This window comes from Aplysia californica, unplaced genomic scaffold (genome assembly GCF_000002075.1).
Source record: "Aplysia californica isolate F4 #8 unplaced genomic scaffold, AplCal3.0 scaffold00976, whole genome shotgun sequence".
Classification (NCBI taxonomy): domain Eukaryota; kingdom Metazoa; phylum Mollusca; class Gastropoda; order Aplysiida; family Aplysiidae; genus Aplysia; species Aplysia californica.
In genome coordinates, this window is record NW_004798246.1 from 6604 (window position 1) to 19885 (window position 13282).

General features: G+C 41.8%; 1 protein-coding gene across 1 annotated transcript in view; it reads right to left on the reverse strand.

Moving 5' to 3' along the window:
* Window positions 1–1796: 1796 nt before the first annotated feature.
* LOC101862460 (E3 ubiquitin-protein ligase UBR5) overlaps window positions 1797–13282 on the reverse strand; it is a 63250-nt gene continuing 51764 nt past the window's right edge. Inside the window, exons 39-45 of the mRNA XM_035973058.1 lie at window positions 12389–12519; window positions 11052–11303; window positions 8457–8682; window positions 7362–7487; window positions 5874–6018; window positions 5241–5326; window positions 1797–3322 (exon numbers count right to left, since the gene is read on the reverse strand). Of these exons, the coding sequence (XP_035828951.1) occupies window positions 3110–3322; window positions 5241–5326; window positions 5874–6018; window positions 7362–7487; window positions 8457–8682; window positions 11052–11303; window positions 12389–12519 (1179 nt within the window). The 3' untranslated portion in view covers window positions 1797–3109. The remainder of the gene's footprint in view (window positions 3323–5240; window positions 5327–5873; window positions 6019–7361; window positions 7488–8456; window positions 8683–11051; window positions 11304–12388; window positions 12520–13282) is intronic.

A 13282-nucleotide genomic window follows, 5' to 3' on the forward strand; every position in this document is an offset into this window, starting at 1 on the left:
GTTAAAATTGTCAAACATGGAGAATTCTACACCGCTGTCATTCGCTAGTCTGCACGACCATGTAGAACATTCAAGAAGGTATAAGCTATTGCTCCCCCCCCCCCCACAAAGACTTTAGAACTCATGTGAAAGACCAATTTCTGCTGAAAACCTCAAACGGTAGACGTTTCACACCCCTCTCACAGGAGTGTTGGAGGCTACGGCAATGGGCAGTCCCACAAATAACACAGTTCGGGTAATCATACATTTCTGCAGAAACTCGAGAACAAGAAACGCAATTCCAAAGGGCAAGAGAAAACATCAAAAGATCTCACGGTAAATCAGTGCATCCACCAGTCTGGCAAAATAAGAAAATTAATATTTGGCCTATGAAGAAAAGTTTAAAAAGCATGTATAAAATGGCCAGACTTCACAAAGTACATAGAGGCTCACAGGACCGACCGACAGAATAGAAGCATCCAAGTTGGGAATCTGCCACCCGCCACCAACTGACGGAGCTGTGTCGTCACAACAAACGAGGGCTAAACAAATAATGTGTTAATTTTTAAAACGAAAGCTATGAATAAAACCAAACGCTACAACACATAGAGAAGCTCTCCTCAAGCCTTCATCCGATTCTTGACCGGAGCCACGATGCGACCGACCAAATTCGTCCCTCACTTAAAATTTGTTAACTCGGAAATAATGTCTTAAAGCCGAGAAACTAACCCCAACACAGATGTATGTGTAGATGCCTATTGTTGGAACAAACAGAAACTTTTGTTTCGGTGAGGTCCAAACGAAAACTGCTCTACTCCTACACAAACATGTCCCCGGTACGGACGACGGCACTACCAGAACCACTGTGGCTACGGCAGGTTACCTGCGTACCTTCCCTCCCACACGACAAAATCTACATGTAGGCCTACATTACAACAGAGTTACTCAAGACTCTTTTTTTGTGTGGCTTGTTCAGTTCAATCAAAAGCACAAGTCGGGCAAACGAGTCATATTAAATTTATCACCAACGACTTCGCAAAAAATCAGAACCAAATAAAAAAGAATCCCAACCATTTTTAGGTCAGCTGCCATGTGCATTACTGTATAAAACTGACAGCTTTGGTCACTTCTTGTGATTACGACAACCTCACCACCCCCCGCTTACCCATTACATACACATAAACACCGAGAAACCTAGGGGGTGCTGCCCCTGGAGTGAACAGTAAAGAGACAATATGTGAGGCAGTGTGGTCTAATCAGGCTCTCGTCAATTTTTGGGCATGAAGAGTTATTGATATCATCTTAAAGCTTGGTCACTTGTCTTTATATGGATGAAAAAAAATATCCATTTATCTTGAATACAAGTCGAGATAATTGCAAATGAAGGAGATGGGGTCACCCATTTTCAGAGGTAAAGTTAGTGAGAAATGACCGCCAACGTTTAGTTATTTCCTTAGCTTAAGAGTCTTCGGTAACTGAAAATTTACATTTTTTGAGCCTTTAATAGACATTTTTCAGAAAAATCCACTCAGAAATGAGTTCTTTAATGGACATGAACGGTGTTGAGCCAAAAAGCAAAATTTTATAAAAGTTAACCTGCCGAAAAATGCAAGTTTCTTCACTTTGATTATTTTGACGAGAGCCTGATTCCACCACGCTGCCTCACATATGTGCAAGTGCCTGAGAAAAGAGACCATACGTAAGCAATAAAGTCAATTTCCAGCCTACGGTCTAAAGAGATGTAAGAGTGATCACATCACAGGTCAGATATGTAGTTGTACCAACAGAAAATCAATCAGTTTAACGAATCATATTCCAAATGGATTTACAACCTTTTTATTTCCAAGTACTATAAAATTTGGTTTGTTACAGTGGCGTCTAGCGAAGTTAGCCCCAAGTAAGACCTTATTTCTCACACATTCAAATCACTTTATTTTTCCACAAACACTCTGATAATCGACAGCATTATTTATTGATGTTTTTTTTTCTTCTGAAAGTTAAACATATTAAACAAAAATTATAAGGGTGAATCGAAGGAGCAAGGCCATTCTTATGCTATTTTTTAGAAAAATATTAAGTCATTTAACTTTAAAACTTTTCCTCAAAAACATATTCGTACCTTTCCTTACATAACAGGCAATATCTCAATAAGTACTGAAAATACCTGAAACACTTTTTAAAAACTTATGCGATTCAGAATATAAAAACCCACATGAAACTACCTTTATCTCAATTTTTAAAAATTGTCTACATACAGGCCCTTGTCAAAGGAACACATACACATTTAGTCAGATATCAAATTTCAACGAAAACGAGAAGAAGGAAAAAGCAGAACAAGCAAACAGTGATGTCGAACATACACAAGGCCCAAAGCTTGACATCATGTCGGAAAAATCACCATTTAACACCCCCCCCCCCCCATTTAAACTCTAACAATTCACTGAGAAACATCTCCCCCCAAACTCGTAGGTCCCGCACTTGGAGTGGAGCACAGTTGGAATTCTAGAAACTTGAGGAATCGGTAAGAGACCTTACACATTTGTCTTACGACAAACTTGAAGGCTCTCATCTTGACCAGCCAGAATTCCAGAAAAATCTGGAATCCAACTACTCGTTCTTAGATTATATTTGTCTTAGACAAATTTACAGCTTCGACCTCGGCAAGTTGAAATTCCAGAAATTTGGGGAACCTGGACAAAGTCTTAGATATTTGTCCTTTGACAAACTTGAAAGTTTTGACCTGGATGGACCAGTTGAAATTCCAGAAATTTCCGGAATCGCGGACAGTCTTATAAGACATCTGTCCTGTTAACTCCACCGTTAGTCTTGACCGGGTGGACAGCACGGTACTCCAGAAAATCCCGGAACTAGTGAGAGTCCTTAAAAGTGTGTCCCACGACCCACAAACTCAAAGACTTTTGTCTTGAAGCAGAATGATATAAAAAAGCGTGGAGCCTAAAAAAAATTCTGGAATACTCGAAAGCCGTAGCGCATTGTTCGTAATTTATTGTCTCAACACCACAACAAAGGCCAAAGCGTTGAATCCTACAACGCCCTCCAATTCTCCAGAGCAGCGCCGAGAAGACCACGAAGGGCGGTGGTGGCAACAACGGCGGGCTGTCTGTCCTCCCTAGACGAAGCCAAAGGCCTTGGTCTTGATGGAGAGCAGCAGCTTGGTCTTGAGAATGGCCTTGGTGGAGTAGAGCGGGATGTACAGCCGGGAGATGCACGTGTTGGCCGTGGGCAGGTGGTCGTCCTCCGCCGGCCGGATGTTGATGCTGGGCATGGGCTGGAAGCCCTCCTCGCTGGCTGGGAGGGCGGGGCTGGATGTCCAGAAGTAAACCTGAGGGAGGGAGGGGGGGTTTAAATAAAGTTAAGTAATAAGTCATCAAATCAACATAAGGCCAGGAGAAAGAGAGAAATGCAGAAAGATTAAACAGATTAAACTAGATTGTTATAGTAAGTGTTTTACGGCACTTGCAACAAAATATAAAGTCATATCAGTGCAGAAGACTAGATGAGTTACAAGAGAGTAACAAACACAAAAAAGGAAGAGGGGAGATGAAGACGATAGATGTTTGATAGGAAAGAAAAAGCAAACAACACCAGAGTGCCCAACAACCACCCACTTAAACTTGTTTAACTTATCGATATACAGCCAAGAGAAAAAAGATGAAAAGGCAGAGAGATTAAACTAAATTAAGTCATCGACATTGGGCATAGGGCCAAGAAAAAGAGAGAAAAGCAAAGAGTTTGAACTAGACAGGTATGCCACTCAACTTTTTTTTAAAAGGCTGAATATCCACGCGCCACGGTCTCGCTAATATATGAGTTTTCCTGACTTGCTAAGATTAGCTCAAATCTTCCGGGTTTTTTCTCTTTCTCTCCCTGTTATTTGAACTTTTGCGAAGTTTTCATTTTTCTGTTATCTGAATATTTGGCGCATGTTGTTGTGTGTGGGTGGGTTTTTTCTTCTTTTTTTCTAACTATAGATTCTATCTCGATCTCAATAATGGAATGGCGGATCAGGACCAAAATACTGGAAATACCGGAAAAAAGTGGAAAAGTGGCATCCCTGACTAGATCAACATAGGGCCAAGCGAAAGAGAGACAAGAAAAGAGGTTAAACTCAGCCTCTGCGGTTGTTACAAAGTTAAGATGAAGTCATCAAGGTTAAACTCAGCCTCTGCGTTTGTTACAAAGTTAAGATGAAGTCATCAACGTAATACCATTTTAGAGATAGAATAGCAGAGAGAAGATTAATTTGGTTTTGGTAAAATTTTAACTGCACTTGCAACACAATAAGGCAGGGTCAAATAAGTACTAAGGATTACAGATGTTACAAGAGAGTAGCTGACAAAAAAAAGGAGAGACAAGGACAATAGATGTTTGATAGGAAACAAAGGGCAAATCGTACCAGATCCGCCAACACCAACCACCCCACACACACAGATTAACCTCAACTTATGGGGTAGGGGCAATGTAAAAAAAAAGATGACCTATGCAGTGCAGAGAGTAAAAGAGAGAGGCAGAGAGATCAGCCTCAGTTTATGCTACCATTCACTGACCTGTACAGAAAAATCAGAGATAAGCTAAAGTCATCGAAGGAGACAGAGTCTACGGGATATATAATATATAAGTGGTAGTCATCTAAATAAAACAAAGACAAAAAAAAAAAGAACTTTCAGTTCAGCTAAGCTACCAAGAAAAGCTAAGCTACCAAGAAATATGAGTGAGGAAGGAAGGGGGACGAGAAAGAAAGAGAGAGCAATACAACAACTAAAAATAAACTGAGCGAAATCAGTCATCAATGAAGAAATTAAAAGTTTCTTTTTAAAGCCCCACTGTTTTTACACCTCCCATTGAGACAGTTTAGATCTTTGAGGAAGCCGGCTTCTGACCCTGCCCGTGAGTACCAACCGAGGCCGAGCAGAGGGATACAACGTCCCTACAGAAAGATCAAGATACTCAAATAAAAAAACTCTCTCCCCACCCGGGAACTGAACTCGGGGTCTCCTGCGTGCGACAACGAAGTGCAGAAAACAGCTACACCACAGTCACCGGTATCAGTGCAGAAAACTGTTTACTGAGAAACAACACCTCACTACCCCCCTCCCACGGGCTAAATTTACCGCAGCGGGAAAAGTAGGAAAAGGAAGAAAAAAATGGGGAGAAGAAGGTTTCCCCCCCCCCCCAAAAAAAAGAAGAGGGGAAAGAGGGTAACAGGAAAAAAAGAACAACAAAAACCCCCGCCAACTTACCAGATCTTGCCTCTCATAGTTGTTCATTTTCTCAACCACCGACCAGAACCAGCGCTTGAATCGCTGCACACGCTCAGCATTCTCACCTGGAAAATAGAGGCCGTGAATTTCTTTCTTGAGTAAGTGGTGAGTGGGACAGCGACACATGTTTCATTTTTTTACAAACACACAAAGACACATATGCATGCGCTTTTTAGTTTTAGTAGAGGTTTTACGCAATTTGCTACTGCTTAAGATCACATGAGCGCCAAGGGGTGGATGTCAACAGAAAAGTCCTTACGGGGAATCAGGCTTACTCTGTTCACCTCTCTGGCCTCAACAGCACAAAGTCTGCTTCGACCATCAAGGCACCCAGCAAATAGCGGGTCACAAGAGTGTGACAAACGTAAAAAAAAGAAGTAGACAAAAAATGATGATAGTAATGATTAAGAAAGAAAAAAGCAGCAGTCCCCTGTTGCAGTTCAGGCACAGTCATGAGCATGGCATTGATGAATCAGCTCATTTACAATTCTACTGTGCAAATAAACATGTTAATGTTCCCCCTTTGGGAATGGCCTAAAGACACTTCAGTCAGTAGCATCGCCCGGGGGGTGATGCACACGCGTGCACACACACAAAAGTGAGCACACTCACCACTCTCGTCGTTGAAGGAGGTGTAGCTGATGAGCGTCTGCACGTTGATGTCCCCGACCCCGTTGAGCAGCAGGCGCAGATCCTCGGCCGTCAGCCCGTCCAGGGAGTTGGAGGGGACCACATCAAACACACCCATACGCAGGTTCTGCCAGGGAAACACACACACACAAAGGTTTATGAACATATCGGTAGTATTATGTTCTAACCACGTAACTTAGACCAGCTCTTTTAAAAAAAAAAATAATAACAATAAATAGCATTTGTATAGCCCATATCGGTGCTTGACAGAAAGCTCTGTGCGCTTTACACTAAATTATTACCCAAGCAGACCACAGAACACTCAGAAACATTCTCAACTCCCCAGGAAGCATACAGTGCAAGCAGCTGATTAAGTGCTCAAACACTAACAAACTGACAATTTTTCCGTAATAAAATAATTGCAGGGGTCAATCTACAGTATAAAAATCAGGAGCCAGCAAGCACTATAAGTAGTACAAATGTAGTCTACGCTAAATTATGTGTATTTAAAGCTGAAGATTTTTTGTTGTTAGCTGAAAAAATTTTCACAAAAGATATGATCATCTTCAGAACAGGAACATCAATATTTTTATACGCCTGCGAGTCGTGGACACTAACAGCAGAATTAGAGAAAAAGATTCAGACCACAGAGATGAGATGTTACCGCAGACTCCTTGACATCTCGTACAAAGACCACGTTTCAAATGCTGAAGTACGAAACAGAATCACCAACGCAGTGGGACAATATGAAGATCTACTGACCACAGTGAAGAGACGAAAACTAAAATGGTATGGGCATGTCACAAGATCCACAGGACTTGCCAAAACAATCCTGCAAGGAACTGTACAAGGAAAGAGAAAGAGAGGAAGGCAGCAAGGAGATGGGAGGACAACATTACAGAGTGGACAGGAAAGACGATGGGTGACAATCTGAGGAGAGCAGAGGACAAAAATAGATGGCAAGAGCTGGTTTTCCAATGCAGTGGTGCCCGAACGGTTGCCCTAACCACAGGATAGAAGAAGAAGAAGAACAGGAAAATATCAGTTGCTTCAGAGCATCCAAGCATAGAAATGAGCGCTAAACCACGATCACCTCTGTCGGTTTCCAACGCTATAACTTGAAAAAGGAGAAGATTGTAAAATCCCTCTCTACAACCCACCATCAGGAAAGAGTGATTGAAAGAGAGAGTGAGTGAGTGAGAGAGGGAGGGAGAGGGAGAGGGAGGGAGAGAGACAGAAAGAGAGAGAGAGAGAGAGAGAGAGAGAGAGAGAGAGAAGGAAAAAGGGGGAGAGAGAGAGAGAGAGAGAGAGAGAGAGAGAGAGAGAGAGAGAGAGAGAGAGAGAGAGAGAGAGAGAGAGAGAGAGAGAGTGGGTAAAAAAAAACAAGAAAAAAACCCCAAAAAAACATAAATAAAAGAAAAGAAAACAAAAGAAAAGAAAAGAAAAAAGAAAAATCGTCCCCACACTCACCTTCAAAGCTTTCTCTGCCACGACCATCATGCGGTGCTCTGCGTACTTTCGCACGTAGTTGTGCACGTTCTGCGCCGTCACCTCCACCTCTGCGCCGTCCGGGATCAGCTCCACCTGCTCTCCACCCTGCCAAACACAGACACAAGTCAGACAACATTAGTTTTAGTAAGAGTTTTACAGCACTTGCAACACAATAAGGTCATATAGGCATCAAAGATTAGAGGTATTACAGAAGAGTTACAGCACCAGCAATCATGTAAGAGCCAAAGAGTAGAGATGTTACAGGAGAGTAACAAACGCAAAAAAGCAGGTGAGAGAAGGAAAATACATCTTTGATAGGAAAGAAGGAGCAAAACACACCAGAGCACCCACCAACCACAAAGACAATTCTGTGAGTCAATAGTTGTAAAAGCACATAGAGCAAGCATGCTGTAAAGCATGAAATTAATATAATGTTGTGTATTTAATATATATGTATGTATGGTATGTATTTATGTATGTAATTATAATTATTATGTATTTATGCATGAATGCATATTTGCCATTGTAAACCAAATTGCCATTTTGCAAATCAATATAAGTGTAATTTATTTATTTATTTTTGTATAAACGCAATTATCATTATTAATATTAATACTATTATTATCATTATTCACTCACACAGAGAACGTCTGCATCAGTATTGTTTAGAATTGCTTTCATATCTCGGAACTCAAGGAAACACCCCAATGTATTGTTGAATCATAGGCAAACATCAAGTAAGTAAGTGAGTGACTGTGTGTGTGTGTGTGTGTTTGTGTTTTGTGTGTGTGTTTGTGCGTGTGTGTGCATGCGCGCATGGGTACATGCATGATTTATTGTATGAATTTAACTTCCCATTTTACCGTTGGTAACCTTATCAAACACTCCCCCCTAGCGCCCTTCTTCCCCCCCTTTCAACTGACAGCAGCATTACAGAGTGGACAGGAAAGACGGTGGGCGACAATCTGAGGAAAGCAGAGAACAAAGATAAATGGCGAGAGCTGGTATTCAGAAGCAGTGGTGCCCCCAAGGTTGCCCCAACCACGGGACAGAAGAAGAAAAGCAACAACGTACCTCCTCAGCACAGAGCTCCACACAAAAGTTGAGGTCCAGCGTGTAGATGAGCTGTGCGTCCTTGCTCTCCGCATCCTCCACTAGGCTGCGCAGCGACTCGTACATCACCGGGTCGAAGAAGGCCAGGTCGTGCCAGCCCAGACGACGGCCCAGGATGCACTTCAGAACGTGGCGGTTGAAGAACAGCGGGCAGATCTCGTTTTGCAACAGGCATAGGCCAATGATCCTGGCAGACAGGCAGAGAAAGGCAAGGTCAGGAAAACACGATACGTACAATTTTTCTAGCATCTACTGAAACCAAATTAAATCACTTGAGAGAAAAGAGAAAGGTGAGAGGCTATATGATGAAAGTGAATAAAATTGTTTTACACTCCCATTGACACGATTTAGAACATAAAGGTACCATCATCAACATCACCGACTAAAAAAAAAAAAAAATTCCCCCTTTTCCTTGTTTTATATTTCTTAAAACATAATTAGCACGATGTCAACACATTTTAGCGTAACCTACAAATATCGGCACTAAGTACTAAGATCAGAAAAAAATCGGGGCCGAGGGGTGGGGGGGGGGGGGAGACGAGGCATAAAGGAAGCAGCCTGCTTTGCCCCTGCCTGTAACAGCAAACCTGGGCTAAGTGGGGGGAGCAGCATTCCATCAGGAAGGCATTATTTTTTTTCATATCAGACACTGACAATCTTAACTCTTTTTATCCGGGCTACGAGTATACTCGTAACGAGGACCAGTCCGGGTTACGAGTATTCTCGGAACAGCGATACGGTCACGTCAAAGAAGCTAGTTCTGCTTGTAATTACCAAAATGCGCAAATACGGCGATGCTAGCTCTGCCTGAATATTTTAATTTTCCAATGAACAGTGGTTTCTTTGTTTTTGATGGGTGTAGAAGCTTGAAAGTTGTCTCGAAAACGCACATTCATGACCGACGAAGTACTTTTTGAAGTGGCGCTGGGTTGTGAGGGGGAATGATACTAATTTGATGAAAGTGGCTCTGAAATAAATGCCGTAAATTCCGTTTTGGATGATAAGAAACAGGACTTTGACTCATCTAATAGCGATTCCGATCATGGTGAAGGGGGGTCGGTACTGGAATTCGTGCTCGATGGGCAGGGCTAGATCTAGATCTATAAAATCCAATGGGACGTCGTGGGCGCGGCAATCAGGGTCAAGTTCGAGGGTGGAATACACCTCAAAATCTACATTGTGCTATTGGTGTATTTCCTAACCACATACATTTACAAAAACAACATTCAATTTCTAACATAACTGCCAAATTTCCTTAAAACCTTAGAGTAAATGTAAGAAATATAGCACTTTGAACTATACGCACTGACTTCCGACTCATACGGCGCGGCAGCCCCAGGACGGGTACAGAGTCCGTGGGGGTACGGCTAGGATAAAAAGAGTTAAACAATTATGCTATTTGTAACAATGTATTATTCAAGATGTGTTTGTGATAATGAATACATCAATGGTGTCTACGACGCCTGATTGTCTATTCAGTGATTGGACAGTGTGTGCCAATTCAGCCCATTTTGTCTAAAACTTCAATGCCATCATTTTCTTATACTACACTTTTGAATGGTGAGTCATATTTCCATAATACTGTTTCAAAGTCTTTATATCTTTTTTCTTTTAAATTTCATTCACAAAAAAGAGCATGCATACATTTTTTATACAAAAATGTCCTCTTCTCAATCACATCACACTTGTAGTGCAGTATCTTATTATATACTGAGCCATGGCATTTGTCTGGTCACCTGTTCGGGGGGGGGGGGGGGGGGGGGACAGCTGCAATATCCCTGATGAGGTTTACGGCTTGTATAACAGAGTATTTACCTGTGCAAATGTTTTAATCTTAGTCTTAGTAATAGTTTTACTGCACTTGAAAACACAATAAGCTTATTTAAGTGCTGAAGATTAGAGGAGAAACAAATACAAAAAAGAAAAAGGAGAGATAAGGACAATAAATGTCTGATAGGAAAGAAGGAGCAAACAACACCAGAGCACCCTCCATCCACCCACCTGTGTGTGTGAATGTGTTTTTGTGTGTGTGCGGACTTACAAACCACACAAATTCACTTTGCTTATTTTTCAAGCCGGGGAATCATGACTTCGCTTATTTTGAAAATGAAATGCGTATTTTGAAACATAGCCCGAACAAAGGTCTGAACGCAAACAAAATTCTATAATTGAAGGCTAATCAATTTCAGATCCCGATACTTGATGGAAAAAAATAAGAGGTGTCTGCAATTGCTCGCGCATTCTTCTCAAGATGAGTACTCGCATTATGCGGAATCGGGCAACACCGACAAATTCCAGGCCTTCCACAAAAAGAGGTAGAGACTTGGGACAAGTTTTATGAACTGAGTAGGGCTTGACAGTGGGTTTTGAGGAAATGCGATGTTTTTCGGAAAATCAAAAGAAGCGCATTTGATCGTTTTGGCGCGTATTTGTGTATTGCTGACAGTTTTGCGAACTAGAATGCACAATTGCTCACAGGTTGGCAAGTCTGTGTGTGCTTGAATGTGTAAGACAATACAATAACCATCCACACCAAACAAACGAGACCCAGCGTACCTGCCGATATTTCTAAATGCGTTAAGCCTCTCCGGGGAAGCTTTGCCGATGCGTGGGGTGTAGTAGCCCCGCTTGCCCGGCTGCCAGAAGAGAGGGGCGTTGTCCTCTATGTCCTCATCCAGGGCAAAGTCCGAGCCCAGGCCTGCAGCTCCGCTAGCCCCACCCCCTGACGTGTTAGAGGGCGGAGTCTTAGACTTATCCGTAGACAGGTTGAAGATATCCAGATCCAGGAAACTATCCGAGCTCATTTCCCTGTGAGGCAAAAAAAAAAAAATATACATAATACATAAACGAAGTCATGGTCAGTCTAGAACAAGACAAATAACTTTATGAGTATTGAAAGAAAGAAATTATTAAATGAGGAAAGTCCTCATCAGTGTAGACAGGCACACACACAAACAAGATTTTATCAGTAACTGTGTTTTGTTACACGCACAAAGTCTTTATCCGAAGAGAAAGAAAGAAGCTAAATGAGCATGTTCTTATTGGTACTGACAGGCGCATGCGCACACACACACACACACACAAGTTACAGTCTGTTATACGCAAAAAGTCTTTATGGGTAGAGAAAGAAAGAGGCTAAATGAGCAAGTTCTTATTGGTATAGACAGGCTCCTGTGCATGCGCGCACACACACACACAAGCAAAGTTTTTATCAGTAATAGTCTTTTTTTTTTAGTAAAACAAAATAAGTGCCGAAGATTAGAGGTGTTACAAGAGAGTAACAAACATCATAAAAAAGGAGGGCAGATAAAGACGACAGACGTTTGATAGGAAAGAAGAAGCAAACCACACCAGAGCACCCGCCAACCACCCACAGTAACAGTCTGTTATATACAAAAAGTCTATATGCGTACAGAAAGAAAGATGCTGAATGAACAAGTTGTTATTGGTACAGACAGGCACACAAACATACACAAGGATAGTTTGTTTTATAAAAATGAGAAACAGCAGTCTGCAAAACAAAGACTTTAGTTTTAGTGAGAGTTTTACGGCACTTGCAACACAATCAGGTCATGTAAGTGCCGAAGAGATAGAGGTGTTACAAGACAGTAACAAACACAAAAAAAGAAGGAGGGGAGATGAAGATGATAGATTTTTATTGGAAAGAAGGAGCAAACCACACCAGAGCACCCGCCAACCACCCACACAAACAAAGTCTGTTATATGCAAAAAGTCTTTATGGGTAGAGAAAGAAAGAAGATAAATGAACAAGTTCTTGATGGTATAGACAGGCACACACATACACAAGGAAAGCTTTTATTATTAGTAACAGCAGTCTGGAACACAAGCACAGTCATTGGCTCCCCCAGACAGACGTAAACCCCTTTCTTTACCTTCCGTGAGAGGAGATGATCTCCACGGCGTCGTCCACTCGGTGTCGCAGCGCCAGGTCAGAGGTCAGTAGCAGGACCAGCTGGGAGGGGGACAGCTCCAGCAACATGCCCGTGATCTTGGCCGCCAGGCTCTGTTTGTTCGTGGAAAGGTGGTCGAATGTGAGTATAGAGGAGAAGGAAGCACATCGGCAAATATTATTATTTGAGGCATCGCGGTGAAATCAGGCGCTCATCAAAATAATGAAATTTGAGAAACAGGCATTTTTCTGCCGGTTTTGGCAATTTCTATCAACTTTTTGTTTTTTCGCTAAACACATTTTTATGTTAGTTTAAACATATTGAAGAGCGAATTTTGCTGAAAAACGTTGATTAAAGGCAAAAAAAAGTGTAAAATTTTCAGTTTCCAAAAACTCTCAAGCTATGGAAGTTACCAAACTTTAAAGGCCATTTTCTTGGTAATTTTACCACTAAAATCAGGCGACCCCCACCCCCTTCGGCCGCATATATATCTCGGCTTGCAATCAAGATACATGGTTATTCTTCTATCAGATGCAACACAAATGAAAAAGCTTTCAGATGATACCAATGACGCAACCTGCCCAATAATGGATGAGAGCCTGGTTCCTTTGTGTCGTGACATATAGATTGTAAAGTGCATAGAGCTTGCCGTTGAACAGGAATTAGTGCTTTACATACAAATGCTATCTATTGTTATAACCCTCATATATAGTGCTGAGGGGGACAGCGAGCATGAGAATATGCGTAAGTGTGAGATGTAAGTATCATGTGCCAGTGTCCTCATGTGGGTGTAGCTTTTGTTGCCATATTTAAGCATAATTAGGCTCATAAAACAATCTAAAAAATAAGAGAAATGAGAAGAGCGGGTGGGAGGGG